The sequence below is a fragment of the Mobula hypostoma genome, chromosome 21 (genome assembly GCF_963921235.1).
Source record: "Mobula hypostoma chromosome 21, sMobHyp1.1, whole genome shotgun sequence".
Taxonomy (NCBI): domain Eukaryota; kingdom Metazoa; phylum Chordata; class Chondrichthyes; order Myliobatiformes; family Myliobatidae; genus Mobula; species Mobula hypostoma.
Window position 1 is genome coordinate 26,698,587 of NC_086117.1, and position 25,569 is coordinate 26,724,155.

General features: G+C 43.0%; 2 protein-coding genes across 5 annotated transcripts in view; one reads left to right on the forward strand and one right to left on the reverse strand.

Moving 5' to 3' along the window:
* The window catches only part of pmpca (peptidase, mitochondrial processing subunit alpha), a 30,433-nt gene extending 22,448 nt beyond the window's left edge, over nt 1-7,985 (forward strand). Inside the window, exons 7-14 of the mRNA XM_063073727.1 lie at nt 552-735; nt 2,061-2,140; nt 3,083-3,175; nt 3,855-3,973; nt 5,108-5,198; nt 5,346-5,408; nt 6,193-6,337; nt 7,314-7,985. Of these exons, the coding sequence (XP_062929797.1) occupies nt 552-735; nt 2,061-2,140; nt 3,083-3,175; nt 3,855-3,973; nt 5,108-5,198; nt 5,346-5,408; nt 6,193-6,337; nt 7,314-7,483 (945 nt within the window). The 3' untranslated portion in view covers nt 7,484-7,985. The remainder of the gene's footprint in view (nt 1-551; nt 736-2,060; nt 2,141-3,082; nt 3,176-3,854; nt 3,974-5,107; nt 5,199-5,345; nt 5,409-6,192; nt 6,338-7,313) is intronic.
* A 139-nt stretch (nt 7,986-8,124) lies between these two features.
* The window catches only part of inpp5e (inositol polyphosphate-5-phosphatase E), a 29,267-nt gene continuing 11,822 nt past the window's right edge, over nt 8,125-25,569 (reverse strand). For 2 of the 4 annotated variants that reach the window (XM_063073722.1, XM_063073723.1), the window contains exons 2-12: nt 23,440-23,558; nt 20,353-21,399; nt 18,961-19,084; nt 18,364-18,461; nt 17,588-17,712; nt 16,392-16,511; nt 13,433-13,540; nt 12,606-12,767; nt 12,147-12,262; nt 9,776-9,912; nt 8,125-9,478 (exon numbers count right to left, since the gene is read on the reverse strand). In XM_063073722.1, coding sequence (XP_062929792.1) covers nt 9,349-9,478; nt 9,776-9,912; nt 12,147-12,262; nt 12,606-12,767; nt 13,433-13,540; nt 16,392-16,511; nt 17,588-17,712; nt 18,364-18,461; nt 18,961-19,084; nt 20,353-21,167 — 1,935 coding nt within the window. In that variant the 5' untranslated portion in view covers nt 21,168-21,399; nt 23,440-23,558 and the 3' untranslated portion in view covers nt 8,125-9,348. The remainder of the gene's footprint in view (nt 9,479-9,775; nt 9,913-12,146; nt 12,263-12,605; nt 12,768-13,432; nt 13,541-16,391; nt 16,512-17,587; nt 17,713-18,363; nt 18,462-18,960; nt 19,085-20,352; nt 21,400-23,439; nt 23,559-25,569) is intronic. The other 2 variants (XM_063073725.1, XM_063073726.1) reach the window with 2 other exon arrangements.

Genomic DNA, 25,569 nt, shown 5'->3' on the forward strand with positions numbered 1-25,569 from the left:
ATGGAGCTTGAACTGGACCCAGTGTCTTTTCTCTTGGGCTTACCCAGCAGTCACATTATTAATGCACATCAGAAAAAACTTTAACATCCTGACTTTTTGTGCGAGGAAGAACATTTTACACTGTTGGATATCCAATAGGCCCCCTAGGCTTTCTGGTTGGCGTAAATTAATCATGGAATACATTCCCTTGGACTTTTTAACGTGTATGGTACACTCAAAAACAAATAGTTTTCATAAAACATGGCAACTTTTTTTACAATATGTAAATGTAAACCTGTCTGCTATACTAATAAGGGCTTTTTTGTAGGATGTGGTGGTGATGTCTATACGTTGATGGAAGTGTTCTGATAGTTGATATCTGTGAGGGGAAGAAATGTAAATGTAACTGGAAATTGAAAGTTTTGTTATACTGAGCAAAAAAATTTAAAGAAAAGATGAAGGAGAGATACTTTTATTGGTAAGTCACATGCAGGAGACATAAGATAGGAAAGTGGAAGAGCCAAGATACTGGGTAGCAGAAGGTGAACATTTTCTCCTTTTTGTCTCTGCAGGCAGCTTACCGGGACAATACTGCGGGGCTTCCCAGGTTCTGTCCCACGGACAACATAGAGAAGATTGATCAAAAGCTGATTCACTCGTTTTTGCGGAATTACTACACCTTTGACCGATTGGTGTTGGCTGGGGTTGGGGTGGACCATGATCAGTTGGTGGAGTGTGCAAAGAAATATCTTCAGGGTATGAATGCAAATTCGGTCTCAATTTAACATCTATACGTCTGTTCGATTGTCCTTCGTGACTTTATCCCCAATGTTATGGGGCGGCACGGGAGCGTGGTGGTTAGCACAATGCTTTATGATACAGACAACCTGGGTTCAATTCTAGCTGCTGCCTGTGAGGGGTTTGTACGTTTTCCCCATGTCCGCGTGGATTTCCTCCGGGTGCTCTGGTTTCCTCCCACAGTCCAAAGACGAACTGATTAGTAGGTTAATTGGTCATTGTAAATTGTCCCATGATAGAGCTAGGATTAAATTGGGGCGTTGTTGGGCAGCATGGCTCAGAGGGTCAGAAGGGTCTGTTCCACGTTGTATCTGAGTAAATAACTAAATTAATTTAAATTTTATTTTAGAACAGTTGGTAATAATTTTAGAAGTATCTTCCTGAATCAAAAGCCCATTTTTTTGTATCTGACCTTCCTAAATTTCAAGCTCAGAATCTTACAGTACTGAAGAGGCTTGTGTCATTATAGTGCCTTTCCCATCTCATAATAGTTCAAAATTGCTCAGGTTTTATTAATCATGAAGTATTGTCATTGCTGTGACATAAAACTGGAATGCTTGCTGTATGCGAACTGGCTGCATAAAAAGCAATGTTACAGTAACCAGATAACCTGATAATATTGTTGTAAAGTTAATCGATAAATAATAGCCAAAGCATTTTGGCACGTTTTGCCTCTGCTGGATTTTTTTTAAAAAAAGCTGTTTTGTTAGTCTAAGTCCCTTGCTATTTTGAGACACACAAGACTGCAGAAGGTGGAATATGATGCAAAACACCAGATGCTGGAGGAACCAGTGGGTCAGACAGCACCTTACGTGTTGCTCCTTTGCTGTCTTCATTTCTCCTCATTTCTCCTGTTGTTCTTTCACCAATCAGTCAAAGTCTGCCTTCTCTGGTTGTTGATTCTGCAGTCAGTAGATATTATCTTCTAATTAACAGCTTAAAAAACTCTTTGTTTTGAAAATCCCATTCTAAAGAGAATAAGCCAAACTCTTTTAGTCTCTCTGTCCAATTGTTTTTGGCTGTTGTTTGAACCCCTATCTGATAGGGTGGATGGGACATTCACTTGCATCTCGCAGAAAAGATAGCCTCTCCAGAAATGAGGGCGTTAACAAGGATGGTCAGAGGAGATTTAGTATTCAGGTCTCTGGAGGGGGACTCAAACACGTGACCTTCTGACTTACGGCACTCTGAGCTAGGGTTGAAACTTGTGTGGTGGTTGTTCAGGCACTCAGAATGGATCTCTGCAGGCTCTCATCAAATTTTCTTTCTTCTATATTGCACAGGAGTAACTCCAGTGTGGGGGTTAGAAAAGCCCACTGATGTGGACCGGTCTGTGTCCCAGTACACTGGGGGAATCATAAAGGTGAGGCACTTCTCTGTGTTTTGGTGTTAGTCCCTGGATCCATATGAGAAATTCTCAGAACAATTCCACTTGAGGGCTACCTTCTTGAGACTGTCAGGCCATTAGATGGAGACAGAGGATGGCTTGGGCTTGTGGAGGTCTGAGGTTGGTTCTACCCTTTTTCTTCCCTTGGTTGCCCTGTGGAAGTCTACTCTTGTCCTAACCTCCCCCACTCTTGTCCTCAGCCTGTTGGAGCAGTTGATTTTGGTGTCTGGAATAATTGGCCTTGGCAAATCCATGGTAGGAGTGCGACTGGATGGGGAAGTCTAAGTGGCATCTTCCCCTCCTGGTTGCCATCTGCAACATCCACTGGTAAACACTTTTTGAGGATAGGATTGAGTTCAACCCTCAGTTCCCTTATGGTTGCATAGCCTGTCCAATTTCTTTTGATGCAGATGTAGGAACTCAGAAATTAATGTAGAACATGGTGGAAGTACCAGATCTGCAGCAGTTCCAGATGAAGATCAGTGAGCTGATGGTCTGTGAACGTCTTTGCCTAGAAAGGTTAATTCTTGTTCCACAGATCCTCCTTGAGTTGAAAGTATTTGCTTCATTCACTGTTTTTATTTCTTGCTTCTTGGGTGAGATAGAAATGGAAGATCATCGGTTGTAGAGGTGAACATATTTTTGAATGGAGCCAGGGAGCGGCCTTGGAGATATTTTATACCATTACAAGGCTTTATCCGGTTTTGATGTGGTGGGCGTATTGGAACCATACTGCAGGGGGAAAACGTCTGGGGTTGGGTGCTGGCTAGGGACTGTCCTTCCTCCGTCTCTGTTGCTTAGTCTAAAGAATTCAAGTTGTCAGCGTTGGTCTGTGCTGACTTCTTGCGTTGTAAGGTGGGAAGTGAGTGGTGGGAGAATGAGACTCTAACACAACCCACAGTCTGTTTGTTTCTTCAGGTGGAGAAGGACATGACGGATGTCAGCCTGGGCCCCACTCCAATCCCAGAGCTTACTCACATAATGATTGGCCTAGAAAGCTGTTCCTTCCTGGTGAGTACGAGCTAATTTAATTGTAAAACTTAATTGTGTTACTGGCCTAAAATCTAGGGGAGGCGAGTTTAAACTCATTCCGGGCAGGTTGAGTATTTGAACCAGTTTGGATTACATTTTTCGTTGCAGATCACCTGTCAGCCTGTCTTCTGTGATTTTATTTGGTCCAGAATGCTTCTCATTGAGACCAGGCTAGCACTGGAGGGCCTCCCTGTCAGTGTAGTTCTTGTGTTATCTTTTAAGTGTAAGTGCTGTCACATTTAACCTAAATGCAAGTTCTTTGTCCTGAATCCTGAAAACTGATGCTCTTTGAACACGGGTGTAGTTGCTGGAGTCAGATTGTGATGCATTCTAAATCTTAACAGCTTTCCTTTGTTTAAAACTATAACCAATTAGAAGTAGCTTCCTTTTAAAACTATAACCAATTAGAAGTAGCTTCCTAGTCCTTTATCAGACCATAATTTTGAATACCTTTAACCTCTGTTCTGGAGAGAACTGACTCATGAAAGCTAGATATGGTGCAGATTTCAGGAGTGAGTGACTGGAATTAACCTTTCCTGTTTCATTCCACCTATCACAGACTGGTGTGGGGATGTGCACTGTTGCAGAAGTGGGGGGGTTGTTAACAGAGGAGGCGAACATTATAGTCTTCATGAAAAATGTATCTGCTTTGTTTCAGGAGGAGGATTTCATTCCTTTTGCTGTGCTGAACATGATGATGGGTGGCGGGGGCTCGTTCTCAGCGGGGGGACCTGGGAAGGGCATGTTCACCAGACTCTACCTCAATGTATTAAACAGGTCAGTCCTGGGGCCCCTGCGGATTTCCAGCAGCTTGTTCAGGTTTTGCAGAGCTGAGTAAAGAGACTTGAGAACTTGCTTCAGCACTCGTGATGTCAGAGATTTGTGTGGGAGGGAGTACATTCCCTGAGAGTTTGCCAATGGCAGGAAGTTCATTTTGAAGGTGCTTGTGCTTTCTGGCATGCTTCCACACCAGGTTTGGACGTAGGGGAAGGTCCAAGAGAAAGATTGTTTGTAACACAGAAGAGGTGCTTATAGGATGTTGATAATTCCATGGTTTCCCTGGAGTCCTTACCTTTAGCCATAGCAAACAAAACTTGTCCATGGTGGGGGGGGGGCGTTGAGGCTTACTAGATCATATTTATTGTCATCTGACTGGTCAGATGGTAGCATAGTGGTTAGCACAATACTCTACAGTACCAGTGACCTGGGTTCAATTCCTGCCATTGTCTGTAAGGAGTTTGTATGTTCTCCCCATAACCGTGCGGGTTTCCTCTGGGTGCTCTAGTTTTCTCCCACAGTCCAAAGATGTACTGGTTGGTAGGTTAATTGGTCATTATACATTTTCCTATGATTAGGCTAAGCTTAAATCGGGAGTTGGTGGGCAACGTGGCTCGTTCCTTTCCATAGTTGCAGCCTGATACTACCACTAAACTCTTGGTCTAGCTTTATTCTGAAGTTTGACGCTCTGTGTGTTAAATTACATAAGCTTTTCACTTGTCCAGGTGTCAGTCCTAAAGCAGCTTTAGGAAATGTAGTCACCATTGAATGGAGGAAACACAGCGCATTCCTACAGAGTTAGTAACCGCCTTATGTTAGTGAGTTTTCATGAGTTATAAATATTGCTCAGGATACCAAGTATAACCACCTTTTCTACATCTTTAATGTCTTGAGAGGGTAAACAATGTGTTGATTCAAGTTTTCATGTGAAGGGAATTTTTCCTGCTTAAGCAGTTTCTTCAGCTTTGTTAGCCAGGAATGTAGTGCCTCGTCTCTTGGGTGGGATGCGAATCTACAGCCTGCTGAACTAGAGACAAGGTTGCTACAGATGGATCAATGGGTTCACAGTTCTCAGTATGTAAAGGGGCAACAGATCAGTCTTCCATCTTACTGATAACCATATCTTTCCCACAGACACCACTGGATGTATAATGCCACTGCCTATCACCACAGCTATGAGGATACTGGTCTTCTGTGTATCCATGCCAGTGCAGATCCCAGACAGGTACCAAGTTATTATCGGATTACTTTAAGAAGCTCATTGCCCTATTAAACCATTCATTCTCACTATACAAGTCTTATTTTTAACATTCTCTACAATTGATGATTTATTCTATATTCTCATGTTAAATATTTGTTTCTTGTGCTGCAGGTCAGGGAGATGGTGGAAATTATCACTCGAGAATTTATCCTGATGGCTGGCTCAGTGGGAGAAGTGAGTGCATGTACTGAATTGAACATATTTTCATTCAGTGAGTTATCGTTGGTGTAGGGAGCTGGGCGTATATCAAGGAGCACATAAACTAAGGAAAGTGAGAGATCTGAAAGGGTAAGGGAGGGGAAACCCCACACAGACAGCAGAGTGTTCAAGTGTCACCAGCTTATTCACAGCCTTAACGTATTAGAATGCAAACATGAGGAATTCTGCAGATGCTGGAAATTCAAGCAACACACATCAAAGATGCTGGTGAACGCAGCAGGCCAGGCAGCATCTCTAGGAAGAGGTACAGTCGACCTTTCAGGCTGAGACCCTTCGTCAGGACTAACTGAAAGAAGAGCTAGTAAGAGATTTGAGAGGGGGAGGGGGAGATCTGAAATGACAGGAGGGGGAGGGATGGAGCCTAGAGGTGGACAGGTGATTGGTCAAGCCGCAGTTCAGAGTGTGGTACTGAATTCAGGGAGATATTTCCAGTGCTAATGTTGCACTTCTGTATTATGTCTTTTGAATGAATGTTAAACAGAGACGGTTTGTTATTAGATCCAGTGTAAAATTGTACTACTTCCGACTATTTCTGAGTGTGTGTGTGCAATGTTAGCTTTGTTTTCTACCTAACCTATGCTGTGGCTGCCCTGGAAGCGTATGAGGGAACAGAAATGAAAGGGCTTCGATCTCTACCTACTTCGTAAAGTACTTGCCCTGGGAATTTGATGGAATGGGACAGGATACTGAGAGGGTTTGGAGGACTGGTGCATAGGTTTATTGCTCTATTTGTTGTCAGGTGGAGCTGGAGCGAGCCAAGACCCAGTTGCAGTCTATGCTAATGATGAACCTTGAGTCTCGGCCAGTTATCTTCGAGGATGTAGGAAGACAGGTGTTGGCAACAGGAATGCGGAAGCTCCCCCTCGAACTTTGCAGACTAATTGGTAAGCAGAAGCTGATCAGAAATCAATAAGCAACAGCCTTTTCAAATGCTAATTTGGTCTTAATTATGGAGAACACTTCAGTGCACCTTTCTCCCTCAACCCTGCTTTTCGTTTTCTGTCCCCCTACCATCATCTCCAGCCACCTCAACAGTGGAATATACGGAAGAGAGGGGCACTCAGCCTACTGTGACTACCTAATTAATTTTCATTGATTTCATATTTATATACAATTCCCATTTGAAAGTTACTGTACTATAATCCAGCACCATTGGGACTTTAGTGGTGCCAGACTACCACATTTTCTGGACTATTGGATATTACTTTTATACCAAATCACACTTTTATTTCACTTTTTTGTGTTACCTGGTAGTATAATGAATTTTCAAGGGAACCTGGCAAGTTTAAGGAGAGTGGAAAATGTACAAGCAATCCAGACTTCAGCTCCAGTACAAACTCGCCCACATTCCTGATCCGTTGTGCTCCGGATTCCTACCCACAGCCCAGGCCCCTGCTCTGGCTGTTTGCTCCGCCTGCACTCTGAGCCCCCAGACCAATGAGCAGGGTTTCTTACATGGACTCTGGATTATTGAAAATGTGTTCCTGCCATCCTTTCAAGCTCTGTTCTTTTATCAAGACATGCCAGGTACATGAATTTACCAACCCTGTTGCTGAAAGAAAGCAGTTTTTCCTATTTTATCTCTTTGATTACTTTCTTTAGCCACAGTCTGTATTCCTTCTACTTAACGATTGCCTCATTCCAGTGAATCTGACAATTTTCAGATAGTTGAGGTAAACGTCTGAATCACTGATGACTGTACATGTTTTAATCAGAGATTGGATTTTAATTGCTGCTCTCATGGAAACCCTAAATTTGGAAAAGGCAAATCCTCTTTCTTACCAGCCAGCCCACACAGGAAGCCTGGGTAGCGATGAGAGAGGCCTGCACCGAGCTAACAAAGATCACTTGCTCTTGCAGGGGAAGTGACAGCAAGTGACATCAGGAGGGTCACAACCAAGATGTTACGCAGTAGGCCTGCTGTGGCAGCGCTGGGGGACCTCAGTGACCTGCCGACCTACGAGCACATCCAGCAGGCACTGACCAGCAAAGACGGCCGCCTTCCCCGCATTTACCGGCTGTTCCGGTGAGCAGCTCCGAGTGTCTGGCTGAACAGAAAAGCCATTGTACTCCAGGTTTCTGGTCGTTGTTTATCCACCAGCTGCTTCTGTTGAGTGCGGGGGTAATTGTTTGTAAATAGAGGGGAAAAGAGGTTTGATATGTGATCTGATTGCTTTTATATAAAGGGGGAGCTGAAAATCTGTTTTAAAATAATAACTGTGATTACTTTATGTGATGCTGCTATTGTTCATCTGCTCCTGGACTGTGATGATTCTGTCACCGCACAGTGCATGTCACGTCCTGTAATGTCTTAATCGTTCTAATACAAGGCACCTTTGCTCGATCCTGATTCCTTTCCTGGCTTCTGCCTCCAATTGGGAGGTTGTACAGGAAAATCTGAAAAACTACATAACACTTTCCAGTGCCTCCTTTCACATGCACTATTTCTCCCACCTTATCCATAGTCCCCGTTTGCTACATGCTGGTGTATAACCTTTCATCTAAGTCTCCTCCCACCCTCGCTTGATCTCATCCTATCAATCAGTACTAGAGCCAGTGCGGTGGGATCTGGGGCTTTGTGCAGGTGAGACTTGCCCGTGATGCTAGTTAGAATGCTTGATGATCCTTGTTCCTCACACTGAGCTGCTGTGACTGCAGTGTAGCTAAAAGTCGATGATAGGTGCTGTAACAGAACCACTGTTGAGGTGGTTAAGATCAATGCTCATGGAAAAAGCAGCAGTGCTAAGTATTATTAAATACTTTCAAAGAAAGTCAGTGAGAATAGGTCAATGTACCCAGACTACACGTTTAACTGTTACAGAAATCAAGTGGATCATGGGAGGATTGCGTGGTTTGCTCTTGAACCACTTGAAGAGGATTCCTGTTCCTCCCTTAGTGGTGGGGGACAGGATGCAGTAAATGGCCTCAAGAATGTGTCTACCTTCTCCTAGCTGTCATGTTAATTAGAACCCACCGAGTATAGTTAACCCCAAAGGCTACTATACATGGTTGTACACATCTACACATCCATCAGTTTTCCCTACCCCTCAATAAGCCACCCGGACCACTGCTATTGGGAATGACATCTCTTCAAACAACTGGTCAATATTCCCTGTGTGGACTTACACGCAGTAGTCACCATCAGAAGCTGGCAGAGTGATACTCGGAGCATTCATGATATTGTTTAATAATTGTCAAATAAAAATAACAGACTAACAGTTTGGTGCAGTCTGTTCACTAGTTTGTTTGGTAACAGCCTTAATTATTTTAAATGAAAGCTGGTATTGAAATTTAAGGTATTGCAGCAAGATTACAAAGGATTGAATCCTGGAAGAGCAGCATTCCTGGCTTGGGTATTGTTTTGCTCCTGCTCACTGGCTCCCATTGATGACGAGATGCCTGTGAATTATGGATGAGAACAAGATATTATGAAATTACATCACCCACACTGCAACATTTTGCTGTTACTAATGGTGTATGTTTAAAGAGTGGCCACTTAGAACGTGTAGCTTGTACCTGTGCACACAGGAACTCCTGGGGACCACAGAATCCAGCAAACTTCTGAGGAAGACACTTAGAAATAACACGAAGCAATTTTATCAAGTTCCAACATATGTTTTTTTTTAATTTAATGTCTGAAACATTTCCAATGTATTGTAAATACAAAAATATAAAAAACAAGAAGGCAATGATCATAGATTAATGTGCACACACAGCTACTACTTATAACCAGGTTGCATGGCATCCTTGCCCACACTATCCTTTGTCCATGGCATTGCACTTGCAGTTGGCTGGTCTGCAGCAAGGGCTTTGGTAAAGTGCGAGGTCAGGCCCGAGTCCAGTACCTCCATCCCATTGCAGATTAAGGAAGCTTCCTGCTTAGCTGGTAGTTGTGTCAGGTGACACTACAGATAGTGCTGTTCTTCTGGTTCGATAAAGCACGTTGTTTCTGCCCTTTGAGGAACCGCCTCTTTATTCCCTCCAAGTAAATATCTCTGTAAAACTGACCAGCACACAGTGGGATGCTGAAGGAGCAAAGCAGACAAATTTAATGCAAACAATAAAAACATTTTACTTCACATACTCCCGATAGGCAATTCTTTTTCACTCAAAGTCTCTACAGCCAGTTCTCTTCCTGCATCATAGCCCTTAAAGTGCTCCCTGTTCTCCATAGAAGGTGGCTATTAAGAGCCCAGTAAAGGACAAAGACATAGATTGTGAACAGAACTCTCAAGGTGACCTCCCTCATTTAGGATTTTATAAGACCACAAGGAATGTGATCAAGACGGAGGAGTAAATGGGGGGAAGCGTCAATGTCTTACTTATCTCTTCCTGGTCGGATCCTGACTTGATAGAAGCAGTAAACAGGCCTGTGGTCTGAGGTTTTAATGGAGTTGCAGGAGCCATACTTAACCACAAGAATGTCGCCTTTCTGCCGACTCCTGCACATGATTCTATCCTGTAAGATGTGAGGATTAAGGTCAAAGTTGCTGCCTTTTGTATTTCATAACAATATAGAGATCTCACTGGAAAGTATAAGATTAGCTTTATTTGTCACATATAAATCAACATACACAGTGAATACACTGTTTGTGTCAAAGTCCAAGATTGTGCTGGGGGCAGCCCGAGGTGTTGCCATAGCATCCGTACAACTTACTAACTAATGCGTACATCTTTGGAATGTGGGAGGAAACCAGAGGACCCAGAAGAAACCCACGTGATCACAGGAACATTGTCCATTGTCCTGTTAATACAGTGTTCAGAAAACCTGCTTAAACACCTGTAATTTCCCAAGTTTGAAAATATTTTGTTTTCAACTTACACTTCTGAATTATCCAGCATCATACTGCTGATCATAAGTTGCTGTATTAAAAAATATCTAATCCTGCCTCTGGTTCATTGAATGTCACTTTTAAATATGCCACCTCTCCTCCCGTGGAAAGCCTTCCTCATGTAATTCAATCTACAGTGAATTCCAGTTAATTAGGATACATCAGGACTAGTACACTTTGGCTGAATTAAGCAGCTACCTCAATTAGCAGGTTTCATGGAAATATAGTTTAGAAAGGTACGTTTATTATCAAAGAATGTATAAATTATATATATAACCTTGAGATTTGCTTGCTCACAGGTAACCACAAAGCAAGAAATCAAAAAGAACCCTATTAAAAAGAAGAAAAAAATACGTATCATGCAAACAACAGCATTCCAAACCAAAACTGAGTCCTCAGATCTGAACCCCGCCCGAAGCAGCCCAGGGTAGGCTTGAAGCCTTACATATCAGTTCATCATATTAGCAGCATGAAGCACAGCAGCCAGGGCAGTCTGCAAAGCCTTAGAGTCACAGAGACGACTATCGTGGAGAATGAGCAAAATTGGCTCTTGTCCCGACCATCACCCTGTCCTTTCAGTGTATCTGGACCAGCGTTTAAATTGACCAAACAACAGAACAGTGAAAGTCTCTGGTGCCTTGGAGAGAGGAATGAAGTTTGCAGAGAACAAGCGAAATTGGCTCTCGCCTCCGATTTGGGTAGGCATTTAAATTGCCAACAAAACGAATTGTATATTGCACCAGGACCTGGGTGCTGCTGCTGCAATAGGTTCTGGGTTTAGACCCCGCCACCCACTGACTCGCTCCGGGCCCAGACTTCATCGCCCAGCCCGACACTGCTCTCAAGCTCTTCAAATCAGTTTGGCGCCCAGAGCGATCCAAACTCACTCCCAGGCCAGCTGTCCACCTGCAACAATTCTGTATTACACCATCTCAGCTCACCCCCCAAATTCACCTCACCGTCGCTCGCCTCTTCACTGTTTGTGGAGATAATTTAACACAATTTACCTTAGAAAAGGTATTTTTATTAATGTTTATAGTCAGATTTCTTAGCTTTTTGACTATCAGAAAGCTGACGCACATGTTCAGTAGTAACCAGAACATTCAAGATATTTGTCTCCACCTTCAAATTCTTCTAGTTCCTAACTTCAAATAGTGAAATCGCCTCTTTTTCACAGTCGGCTGTTTTCTAGCATCTCCAAGCCTAAATGCTTGAAACCACAGTAAGCAAAGCAGTTCTGAATTGTCTTACTGCTTATTTCTCGGTAACTATCTGTGACAAAAATTGCTGCTTTTTGAACATGTGCACAGAACTGATGTTATTTAAAAACTGTTTGTACTAAGCATGGTGTAGTGTTTTAATGGCCACAGAAGTGCCACCAGTTAGCAACTCTTTTGGTGGCATAGCAGTTAGCACAAAGCTATTACAGCTCGGGGCATCAGAGTTCAATTCCAGTATCCCCTGGAAGGAATTTCTGTACATCGTCCCCATGAAATGCACAATGTTCCTCAGGTGTTCCGGTTTCCTCCCACAGCCCAGACATATGCCGAGTAGTTCAGTCAGACTTTGTAAGTTGCCCTGTGATCGGGGTCGCTGAGGCAGTGCGGCTTGAAGGGCCAGAAAGGTCTACTCTGTGCTGTCTCTCTAAATAAATAAATGCAGTGGATAAATAGATAGTGTCCTGGCCCAATTAACTGAAATCCACTGTATATTGAGAACTTTTAATTGAATCACCCTTTAATGTTTTCTGGTGATAAGAATCATCTCAGCTGACCAGAATAACAAAATCAGGAAGACTGGCAACAGAGGGCACGCCAAAACCTGAAACTGCTACAGAAATAAACTCCTGCTGATTCTTTACCGTATAAGATGGAGTCCTTTTCTTTGCACTGCTGTCGTACACATCAGATCCGATGTCAAATTTGTAGGTGGGAGGAAAATTTATTTCGGCTTCTTTGAACCCTTTGAAAACAGAGCCTGTGGAACAAGGAAGGATCAGGTAAGTGAGCTTCAAAGGTCTTTAATAATATTACACCTCTAGTACATAGGACATGTACTGAAAAAGCTGCAGGAGCAGCAGATGACAGATCATCTTGTTAACAATACCTCGCTTCACATACAAAAACAAGTGAGGTACTGGAGACTGCTGATTGCTCTGGATTGTGTACCACATTCAGTTAGTGCCTTTGGAACGCTCACTCTAATAACAGACAGTGCCTATTTGTTTCCTGTAAATGCAGAGACCATGGAATCCATAGCCATGAGTGGCCCACCTCTGCTGCCTACCCCAAGTTGGTGGAAGGTTCACAATTCATCCTACCTTCCTGTAGTTTCTTGGTCAGCTCGTCATAATGGAGAATAGAGCAGAGATTATCCTTGGTGCTGCTGTGCAGAAGCTCATCGATCACTGCTCGCTTTACATCTAGCCGGAAGTTGAAGTCACCAAACCAGAAAACATTGTCAAACCGGGTGGTCACATCATCTGGAACAAGTGAAAAGTTAAAAAGAAATAAGAAAAATCTTTACTTTTGGAGTCAGCCTGGTTCAGAGGCAACACACGCAATAAACCCCAGACATTCAAGCCCCATTCCACTCTCTGTTTATGCTGTTACTGACAAGGCCTTGTATTTATTTCTGCCAGGTAAAATATTAAAACTGATACATCATTTGCTCTCAGATGGAGGCAAATGATCAAGAGGATTGTGCAAAACGGAGGGACTTCCTCTGTTGTGTCCAATACCAGAAATCATTTTGCTCATTCGTTTTTTATCTTTCTCTACACAATTCTAACAAATTAATGCATTACAGTATGATGATAGGAAAAAGGTACAAGGATGCTTGCTTTCTCAGGGCCACCGCTGTTACCTGTTCTCTAATGCTTCAGTGAGCTGAGTTGTTTGGAAAACGGTACAAGAAAGGTGTTGGTGTGGCCCTGGTTTTTTCACTTTGTTTATGAGATTCTAGATTGGCAGAATGTTCTGGAAAAATAGTCTGTCAGGAGGTTGACCAAGAGAGGTAGAACAGTGAGCTGAGATGGGTGTATGCATACATCCACTGATGTTCCAACAGGACCCACTAATTGGATTAGTCCAGCTGACTTTATACTCCATTCTGCAAATAGTTTTTTCTTTAAATGCCAATACTCACTTGGCTCAGACCTGTAGCAGTTAGTGTCAGGGACGATCCTTGGCAGTGCAAGAGCTTCTATTGTTTTATTATAGTCCTGCATCCTCTCATTAACCTTCCCTGGCCCGGCTGTAAGAGACAGAGAGAGAGAGGGAGAGGGAGAGGGAGAGATTAAAACTGAGTGTGATGTGCTCAGTACTTCACTTAGCCATACTTTCAATTAATTTAGTTAAGTTCAAAGGTTTGCACTACAGGTACACCTAAAAATATGGTATAACCCCAGCAGAAACAGCATTCATAAAGAAAGCAAATTAGCCCATAACCAACACAACAGATTGCATTCATACCACAGAACTATGAAAGGTTGCAGCCAATTATATAGCTATAAAGGTGATTCCAAGAACATCACCATGTGAATGCTAAGTACCAGGCTGAACCATCAGAAATGCTAAATGGTTGAACCATCTCAGTTTCCTCTTGCAATACCCACCATGGCAGAAGCCAGTTCAATTCAATGCACACAATATAAAGAACACCCTAGAGCAGTGGACACAACAAAAGCTTGGGGATCACGCAACTTAGAACTTAGAACATAGAACAGCACAGGAACATCAGCAAAGTAACACAAGGAATCATCACCAATGCAATCAAGTGACACGAATACATGACCCACTCACTAGTGCCCAGTTTGGATTTCACAAGGAACATGAGATTTTAGACCGAATCACAGCTTTGGTCCAAGCATGGAACAAAAAGATGAATTTCAGAAGTAAGGTGAAACTTCTGCACCGGACAAGACAATATTTGACTGTATTGTTTCAAGAGGCCCGACAATAAATAAAATCAATGATACCAAAGAGGGGAAAAAACATTCCAATGGTTGGAATCGTCTCTTGCAAACATGCAAAATAGCTCTGGTTGTTTGGAATCAATCTCAGCCTGCAGAATATCACTTCCTAACTGGAAGACCACAATCTGTGGATTGGTGATAACATCTCACTGACAATCAACACTGATGCACCTTGGGTGTGTGCTAAGCTCACTGCTCTACTCTGTATACACATGACTGTGTGGCTAGGCATAGCTCAAATACCATCTATAAATTTGCTGGTGATACAACCACTGTTGATACAATCTCAGGTGGTGACGAGAGGGCGTACAGGAGTGAGATATGCCAACTAGTGGAGTGGTGCCGCAGCAACAATCTGGCACTCAATGTCAGTAAGACGAAAGAGTTGATTGTGGACTTCTGGAAGGGTAAGATGAGGAACACATACCAATCCTCATAGAGGGATCAGAAGTGGAGAGAGTGAGCAGTTTCAAGGTCTCTTGAGGATCTAACCTGGTCCCAAAATATCAATGCAGTTATAAAGAAGGCAAGACAGCGGCTATACTTTATTAGGAGTTTGAAGAGATTTGGTATGTCAACAAATACACTCAAAAACTTCTATATATGTACTGTGGAGAGCATTCTGACAGGCTGCATCACTGTCTAGTATTGGGTCTATTTCATTGGACTGAAAAAAACTGCAGAGGACTGTAAATGCAGTCGCTCAATCTTGGGCACTAGCCTACAAAGTACCCAGGACATCTTCAAGGAGCCGTGTCTCAAAGAGGCAGTGTCCATTATTAAGGACCTCCAGCACCCAGGGCATGCCTTTTTCTCACTGCTACCATCAGGTAGGAGGCACAGAAGCCTGAAGTCACACACTCAGCAATTCAGGAACAGCTTCTTCCCCTCTGCCATCTGATTCCTAAATGGACATTGAACCCTTGGACACTACCCCATTTTTTTTAATATAGTATTTCTGTTTTTTGCATGATTTTTAATCTATTCAATATACATATACTGTATAAAGTATACAGAATAAGAATAAATAAATAAACATTTTATTTTTTCTTTTTATGTACTGTATTGAACAGCTGCTGCTAAGTTAACAAATTTCCCATCACATGCCGGTAAAAATAAACCTGAATCTAAATGAATATCACTGCAGGGGTTCCCCAGGGTTAGTGCCCTAGGCCCAGTTAACTCCACCTGCTCTGTCAATGACTTTTCTTTCATCATTTAGTCAGAATGGGCCCATCTGCAGATGAACACAAAACATTCAACTTCATTTACAACTCAGCAAGAACTAGACAACATTCAGGCATGGGCTGGAAGTGCAAGTAACAATTTCACCACAAAAATGCCAGGCAAACACCATCAAAAGAGAGTCCAGTTGTTGAGTCCCCACTATCAATATCATTGGAGGTCATTATGAACACTAAACTTAATTGAACTAGCCATGTTAGTACTGCGAGTATATAAACAGGTCAAAGGCTGGAACCCTGCAATTAGAGACTCACCTGACACCCTTTTCACCATATACAAGACAAATATCAAGAGAGAAACAGAACAGCGGCACAAGAAATTGGAGGCGAGCCACAGGAAAGTAGCCTGTATGACTGGTTTCCCCTTCTACAAAATGTACTGCAGTTATTCACATGGTCCACTCTGTAAGCACCTTTCAAACCAACAACCTCTATCACCAAGAAGGAGAAGGTTCCTGGGAACATCGCCACGAGCAGTAAGTCCCCCTTGAAATCACACAGCACCCTGACTTAGAAACACATTGCTGTTCATTCATTCTTAATTGGTTTGAATCTTCAAGCTCAATACCCAGCAGTACCATTTGAATACTTTCACTGGTAGGTCTGAAGTGATCAAGGTAGTGATTTCCCACCACTTTCTCGTGAACCAAGGGGATGAGCACATCTTATAAAATAAATAAAAGTCTGATTGAAGATTTAGAAATACAAGGTCATACCTTCAACTCAATACCTGACTTACTCAGGTCTATTAAAAATAATGACCTGCTTGCAAGGTACAACCCCTGAGCAATGTCTTCTAATAGGCCTTTCCAATAATACACTGTAGGACCCAGCCCATGATCTGGGTTTTTTCTTCCAATATTACAACAGATGCTGAGAAACTTACAGGTAAAATGAGAAGAAATGAACAGGAAGGATGTTCCAAAAAAAGTGAATGAGATCCCCACAGCTCCTTTCGTCTTGACCTGGGAGATTATCCGAGTCGTCACAGCTGCCTGTTCCACCTCTGAGGGAGGGACAAATAGGCACAATGAAAAACTACAAAGTGAATGACCTGACAGTTTTTGACCATGCACAGAACCATATCCACTCTTCAATATTGGATTGCACAGTGGAGTCAGTGACAAGTCTACACAACTCACAGCCGGTCACCCAAGAATCTACATTGTATGTAACCTGAACTCTACCTCTCAGAAATCTCCAATGAGCTCTAAGCTGTGTGAAAAGTGTGTAAAATATGGGCAATCAAACTTTTGGGTCAGGAAGTCTGTTTTTAGATCAAAATGAAAATATGCAACAATATTTGCTGGAGTTTCTGAAATCCCAACCCATTCATGCATAAATGCACACGTGCAGTAGTGTCAAACTATACAATGTTTGTGTGGCATCATACACAATATTCTATTGCACACACAGTACAAGGCCTATAACATTACTGAAGCAAATCTCAGAGAGAGGGTAAAAACCTGCTTCAGCTTATTCAGATGCGGAATAGAATCCAGAGTTCCATTAGAACCCCCAACCCACTACCAGAAGAGGCTTCAATTGTTGGTCTCAGGTTGTGCAGGAAGATCACAGTGCCATCTAAACTGGAGGTAATCTAGTCTACAGAAAGTCATCCAGTCTAGTCAAGAGAAACTTCATGGGTCACTTTTCTCCTTCCCATTATTATTGATCATCTACAACGAACTCTACCCACAAACCTTTTTGCCAATGTCCTATGATGTCCCTTCTGTCTGAACTACCACCATTTATTACTGCCTATTCCACCAATCCTCTCACCTCTGGCAAAATCCTCTCCCCAACCAAACCTCCATCTCTTACCCTGCACAACTGACCCTTTCCCTGACCTGCACCATGCCAACCCAATTCTCCTCCTCTGCAGTCTGCACACTGGCCAAACAAAATGACATAGACTTAATGCTTCGGGTCAAAGCTCCTTCAGCTGATTTTGTTTCAGCATGATCTGCAGAGTATTTTCAGCTTTTTCACATTAATTCAATTTGCTAGTATCCATGGTTTTTGCTTTAAAATGTTGTTTGGTACTGAGCAGGGAATGGCACTCAAATTCTCAGCACTCACCTGAACAGAACCAGATGAGGTCTCTCCTGATAAACATGGAAAGCTGCAACATTCCATGTACTGCTGAATATAGCAATACAAAGTAAGGCCCCAGAACCTCCTGCAGGCGAATATCCCACTCTCTCCTTTGCAAAGGAAAAAAAATGAAATTATATAATTCAAGGCATGAACCTGGAAAGTGGCTGTTAAGACATAGAGAAATGCAGAAACCTAGCAATGAACACCATTTCTGGCTAAATTGGGTATCCATTCCCGAGGCCTTTTCAGATGCAGAATGGAATCCAGAAACCCCAAGCCCACTTATCAGGAGATGCTTCAGTTGTTGGTCTCAGTGAGTGTACAGGGAGATCACAGTTAGCTCCAGCGCCATCTAAGCTGGAGTTAGTCCGGTCTATAGAAAGGCAGCACCTTGGATTAATGCTTTAACAGATATGGGGGATTGCTGGCTAGTGGTGTAGTAGCGTCCACACTGGACTTTGAAGCAAGTGGTCCCAGGTTCAAACAGGGTCTTTGCATGCTTTCCATCTATGCTGGGTTAACGGGCAACCTAGCAACTCAGCCTTGTAAAAAAACAGGCAAATGCTTAAGAACTGGGAAGGTTGCCCCCCAGTGCGCCACAAGGAGAGGATTTAAAAAGAAACAGATATGGGGGATAGATGATGAGAGACTTTTTTGGGGGAAAGTGTGGGAGTCTGTGGAGGCAAGTGGAGGACGAAAGAGGAATTGATTAATTTGCAAGATACTGAAAAAGGCTCAAGATGCTTTGTTGCTATTACTTGTCTGGGATTCCTTCCTGAGTACCGATGACATACATGTCATGGATGTAGTGACAGTCATAGGGCAACAGCAGATCGTCCAGCGTGTCCGGGAGCTCCTGGGAAAGAGTGAAAACAACACTAGTTAAACCAGGTTTGCTTCCACTGTCGCAGAAATAAGAAGAAGCCTTCAACAATACGATACAATATAATGTTTTTCATAGGATATCCAGAGTTCTTTACAAGGAGTTCAATCTTTTACTTTTCTTTTTAACTGCTCAGATGCATATGCTTCCCAACAGGAACGTGGAGGTGGCCAAAGAAGTTGATATGGGTGCCACTTTATTGCATATCTTTAGTTATTTTACTTATCTCTGCTTCCGTAATGTCACAGGCAGCTTTACTCAATACCAGGAATATCTAGGCCCCTACCGCTTGGCAGCTGAGTGATTTGCTCAGGTGACAGGGAGATCTCATTGGGTTTCCCAAACAGCCACAAAAAAGTGGCCAGGTGAACAATTATGCTAACTGGGCTTAATGTTGTTCTATACTCAGGTTGGAAGTTCCTCATTCTGGAGGCTTTGTCTTTGCTCTCTTTCCTGTGATTCAGTTGCTCACCTTCTGGCCTTGCATGTTCCATGTGGCAACAAATACTCGTATCCTTCTATCAGGAAAATAGCGATCCAATTCAGCAGCCCCCAAAAGTCCTCCATTGGTCAGGAGACTACCGTCCAGGTAACTTCTGTAGAGAGAGGGGGGGGAGAGGGGCATATATTAATGTGCAGATGTGGTAAAGTAGGCACTATAAATTCTCAACATTATTTGACTTTTTCAGCTTCTAGTTGTCTTTCCTGCACACCATTTGCCCTCTCATCATCACTGTAATCATCCACACTTTGATCTGTTTTCAGGATCCTAGAACAATGCAATGTCTCACCACAGCCAAGTCCTTTTCTTCTACAAAGCCCATTGCCTAACCACAAACCCATCTCTTCCCCAGCTCCTTTTAAGCTGTGTGTCCTCCTCGACTATGGGCATCTTTGCTTTCTTAATTGGAACACAAGTAGGAAAAGGATCACGGAATAGATTATCATCCTAGATAATGATAAGTTCTGTGTCTGGATCAAAAGAACCCCCTTGGTTTGTGCCAATGTGAACCTACTCCTGGAAAACTATGTATTATTTTGATCAAGACAGAAGTGCAGGGTTTCTCTGGTTTAGATGAGGAGAGTTGGGTAGTGGGGGTTGAGTTGGTGGTTACTGCCCCAGCGAATGGAAGTGCTGTGGTGAGGTGGCGATGGAGTCCTTCAGAACAATGATGGAAAGGACCCAGTCTCAAAGGGCAGGGCAGCAGTAAAATGACAAGCGACAAGAAAAATGAAAGATCAGAAGTGAAATGCAAAAGTAAACCAAGAAATACTAATACCAATTTGATGTTGCTCCTTTCTGCGCCTTGTGGCACATCGGGTGGCAGCCTTGCAGTTTCTTTAGCATTTTGATCTGTTTTTTCACAAGGCCGAATTGCTAGCTTGACACTCAACCTAGCACGGATGGAAAGCATGCAAGAAGCTGGCCAGACTTGAGCTCGGGACCACTCACCTCAAAGTCCGGTGTGGATGCCACCGACCGACCAGCTTAATACTAATTTATAGACAGCAAATTCACACAATGAACATATGCTGTGTTTTGTTGGGGAATAAACACTGAATACAACATTGGGGAGCACTTCCGTCATCCTGAAAGCTAATTGTTCAAAATCTTTGATGTCTATCTCACAGAGTAGACCAGGTGCCATTTTAACAATTTATTTAAACACAGGGTCCTCTCAGCAGGGGTGTATAATCCTAGGGTTTGTTCACAAGTCACCACAGGTGATTTGAGCCTCTGAGGTGGGAATGCAACCAGTTAAGACAAAACTGAAACATCAAATCCTACACACTGTTCCCAGATAAGAGGATTTAACCCAAGTAATTCTCAAACTTTTACACCCCAGTGTAGGAGATACATTACCTGTTCCGAACATCATCTAAATGGATAGGAAACAGAAGACTGCTCGAAGAAGACATGGAGAAAAAGGACTGACTGTCCTCGGTTCCTTGGGAAGGGGAATAAAAATGGTTGTGCTGGTTTGACAGCTCCTTCCCAGTCAGATGAATGTAATCTGCATAATCCAGGTCAATCCTATTACTGGTTCTTAGTGCTGGAGAATCTATATTAACAGTAATGGGAGGGAGAGGCTTGGTGTGCACCACTGGAGATAGTGTCCCTCTGGCTGACAAAACCGTCTTATCACAGAAAGGTTGTTTGGGCTCGGGATCCAAGTGGTTGGGGCTGTTCCTGTTCTTTGTCAAGCTGCTGGTCGACTGCCTGACATCACAGTCTTGCATGCTGCTGCTGCTGCTGCTGCTGCTGCTGCTGCTTTTAGACAGCAGCTTCTGGTAAGCCACTGTAGAGTTCTGCTGGGGAAGTGGCACGGGAGAGCATGAGAAATCCCCATAGAGAGATTTGCATGAGGAGTCAGTGTCGATTGGTTCAGATGAGCTCCCCTCACTGCCTCTGATTTTTGTCTCCCCCATGATCCGCATGCTTTCCAGTGAGTGCAGACGTTGTAACCTACTCCGCCGAGGAGGCTTCGGTTTCACCGGGGGTCTTGGGATGAAAGGCATCTCCTCTGCTCGAAACCCATGCCCCAGCTCTTCAGGGGGATGCTTCAGAGTGTCATTATGGAATGGTGTGGACTCTTTGTCGTCCGGCCATATCCTGGTGTTCTCATTGGTGATCAGGTGTGCTGTATCGTGCACTGGTAGTTCAGCCTGATCACCCATTCTCACTTAACACTTGGACTGTGCAACAAGCAAGATGTATGCATCTGGGAACTAATGACTTCCCCAGGTTGGGAATACACCCAAAGGTGCCTTGTTCCCAGAATCAATCGTCCACCTAGGTTGCTGCATCCTGTAATTCATGTGGAGGAAGGAGGAGGAAGCAGCACTACACGCAGGCATAATGGAGTCCGGACTGATCTCTCAAAGCTCCAGGAACGCTGCACGACAGCACCTAAAGTTAAGCAAACAGAGCCGTCAATGGTGACATTTAGAATGCATGGAATGACATTTATGTGATGCCATAAAGAAAACACCTTCTAGCTCAGAAGCAAGATAGGACTGAACCACAGCTTCCAGTTTGGTGACTAAATGATTTCCAGGACATTTATCAGGGAGGGGAGAGGAGATGTTATTTATGCTCATTATTTATTTATTGCTATTTATTTATTATCTGCATTTGCACAGTTTGTTTATAGTTCCTGTTCTATATATTTGTGAAGTATGCCTGCAGAAGAAGAATCTCAGAGGTGTATATGGTGACATGGATGTACTCTGATAATAAATTTTATTTTGAACTTTGATACGTTCTTGTGAAATGATAAATCAAAGATCAGGATTAAATTAACAATGCATATTTCCTTGAGAGAAATTTGGAAAATTGATAAAAATCAGGAACTGGCATTAGCAAAAATGGACAAAGGATCCAGTGAGCAGATTCAATTAAATCTCTAAAGCTATGTCTTGCGGGCTTGGTAGATGAAGTTCTTTTTTTGTTTTAATTTTATTTTTATTTGGATAAGGAATTCACAATTATCATGTACTTTTTTCACACATATAACCTTTTCCATTTTTTTATATGTATAAAACTACAATTATTTATACATTCTTAAGTACACATTGAGATGATATAAAAGGAAAATAAACATTTAAATAGATAATTATGTACTGTGGTAAATCTAACCTATTAGGCTAAGTAATGAAATAAGTTGTTAAGAAAAATGGTAATAATAGTTTCCATACAACCCTTCTGGACCATTTCCACTGGTCCAAAATGTTGCATACAAGCCTATATACCAACCATTGTAGGTGTTTATATCCCAATTTGTTCGTGCTTGTTCCTGCCCGCAGACATAATTATCCAATCCCTATGTACTTATTTACTTAATTTTTTCTTTTTTTTTATCCCTTTCCCAAATCTTTCCCTTTACTTGTGTTAATTCTCTATTTTCCAAAAAAAAAACAAACATTTAGACTAGGGGTGCTTATGTTAGCAATATTACTGTGTTGATGAGAAGAGCAATATAAATCATTAGGAGAGTCATCTAAAGTCTGCTCGCATTGGGGTTATATATTCAATCCATTTATTCCAGATTTGATAAAATGTTTCTTTTTGAGTTCTCAGGGAGTAAGTCAACTTTTCCATTTTAAATATTTCCAAGATAATTTCGTACCAATCTTCTAATGTAGGTGGTATTGGATTTAGCCATTTTCTAGTGATTGATTTCTTACTTGCCGCTAAGAGGGCCTGCAGCAACTTTATATCTTCCTTCTGTTCAAGGAACAATACATGCCCCAAATAGAGCGTCTCAAAGTTCAGAGGTATCTGGGACCTAAGTACCTTAACTAATGTTCTATGAATACCTTCCCAAAATAGACTTAATTTAGGGCAATCCCAGAAAATATGAAAATGATTTGCCTCCTTGGAGCCGCACCTTCTCCAACACATCACATTTGTATCTTTATATTTTTCCTGATATAGGGTCTTGAAGTATCTTATAATGTTTTTCCAACAATATTCTCTCCAAGTCAAAGAATTAGTCAAGGACCATTGAAAGCTGCAGATTTTCCCCCAAGCCTCCTCTGAAAGTACCAACCCCGCTTCTTTCTCCCACTTCTCTTTAATATACAGTGTATTTACATTTTGGTAGATGAAGTTCAGTGAAATGGCAGCTAGGGTTGCTGGAAGCTTCATGTTGCCATCCGCTGGGAGACAACAGTGTAGGTCAGGAAACACACAAGGGTTCCGGCCCGAAATGTTGACTGTACCTCTTCCGAGAGATGCTGCCTGGTCTGCTGCGTTCACCAGCAACTTTGATGTGTGTTGCTTGAATTTCCAGCATCTGCAGAATTCCTAGTGTAGCTCAGGGCTGCTTCCCACCCCACACCACATCTGCTTGTCCTCCCCACCCCCATCATATCCCAATAAATGATTTCACTTGGCAGGCTTATCCTCTTGTTGAATAGTGATACCACTTCCAGTTTCCAGACTCACCTTTTTGTCATCTGTCCAGCATCACTCTAAGAGAAATGAAGGATATCACGGGGAGACACCCCTTCAGATGAGTTGTTATGTATGGTCATGAAAGTCACCAGAGTGCTGTGTTTCAGGATCTGTTGAGAAAAAGAAAAGACTAGAAAGGATGCAGAGGAAATTCATAAGGGTTGAGGGACTGTAGTCATGTGGAAACATTAAACTAACCTGGAATTCAAGATCATTAAGGGTTTTGACAGGGTAGGAGGGAGGGAACGTCGACTCAGACCATGAGAGGCCTGCGTCGGGCATTTTCATGCCTTACAAGGCGCAGATTGGGAGCCTGTGTGGGGCGCCTCTCCTCACACAGACACTAGAGCAATGTGTGGTTAAGTGCCTTGCTCAATGACACAAACATGCTGCTACAGCTGAGGCTTGAACTAGCGACAGGGTAAGGAGAAAAAATATTCACTGAGAGTAGAGTTTTAAATCAGAAAGGAGATGAGAAAACTTGTGTAACACATACAAAATGCTGGAGGAACTCAGCAGGTCAGGCAGCATCTACGGAGGCGAATAAACAGTTGACATTTCAGGCCTAAACCCTTCATCAGGACTGGAAAGAAAGGGGGAAGAAGCCAGAACAAGGTGGGGGGAGAAGAAGTACATGCTAGAAGGTGATAGGTGAAGCCCGCTGAGTGACCAAGCGGGATGAAGTAAGAAGCTGGGAAGTGATAGGCGGAAAAGGTAAAGGGCTGAAGAAGGAATCTGATAGGATAGGAGAGGAGAGGAGAGTGGACCATTGGGGAAAGGAAAGAGGAGAAGGGTCACCAGGGGGAGCTGACAGGTAAGTGAGGAAAATAGAAGAGGCCAGAGTGGGGAATTGAAGAAGAGGGATGGGGTGTGGGGGAGGGGGAGAATTACCACAAGATGCCTTCAGGTTGGAGGCTACTCAGACAGAATAGGAGGTGCTACCTGAGAGTGGCCTCGTCGTGGCAGTAGAGGAGGCCATGAACTGACCAGTTGGAATGGGAATGGGGACTGGAATTAAAATGGTTGGACCTTCACTCCATCTGCAACAAACATGATTTTCAACAAGTGGTCCCCCAATCTACACTGGCTGTGAAATTCTAGAATCCTCTCTCAAAGGGCTTTTGTAGCTGTGGATTAGTCATAGTCATAGTCATTTTTTATTGATCCCGGGGGAAATTGGTTTTCCTTACAGTTGCACCATAAATAATAAATAGTAATAAACCATAAATAGTAATATGTAAATTATGCCAGGAAATTATGAAATAAGTCCAGGACCAACCTATTGGCTCAGGGTGTCTGACCCTCCAAGGGAGGAGTTGTAAAGTTTGATGGCCACAGGCAGGAATAGCTTCCTATGACGCTCTGTGTTGCATCTCGGTGGAATGAGTCTCTGGCTGAACGTACTCCTGTGCCCAGCCAGTACATTATGTAGTGGATGGGAGACATTGACCAAGATGGCATGCAACTTGGACAGCATCCTCTTTTCAGACACCACCGTCAGAGAGTCCAGTTCCATCCCCACAACATCACCGGCCTTACGAATGAGTTTGTTGATTCTGTTGGTGTCTGCTACCCTCAGCCTGCTGCCCCAGCACACAACAGCAAACATGATCGCACTGGCCACCACAGACTCGTAGAACATCCTCAGCATCGTCCGGCAAATGTTAAAGGACCTCAGTCTCCTCAGGAAATAGAGACGGCTCTGACCCTTCTTGTAGACAGCCTCAGTGTTCTTTGACCAGTCCAGTTGATTGTCAATTCGTATCCCCAGGTATTTGTAATCCTCCACCATGTCCACACTGACCCCCTGGATGGAAACAGGGGTCACCGGTACCTTAGCTCTCCTCAGGTCTACCACCAGCTCTTTAGTCTTTTTCACATTAAGCTGCAGATAATTCTGCTCACACCATGTGACAAAGTTTCCTACCGTAGCCCTGTACTCAGCCTCATCTCCCTGGCTGATGCATCCAACTATGGCAGAGTCATCCGAAAACTTCTGAAGATGACAAGACTCTGTGCAGTAGTTGAAGTCCGAGGTGTAAATGGTGAAGAGAAAGGGAGACAAGACATATGCAATTCAGCTAGTTAAGTTTCTAGACAAAAATAACCTGAAGAATTAAC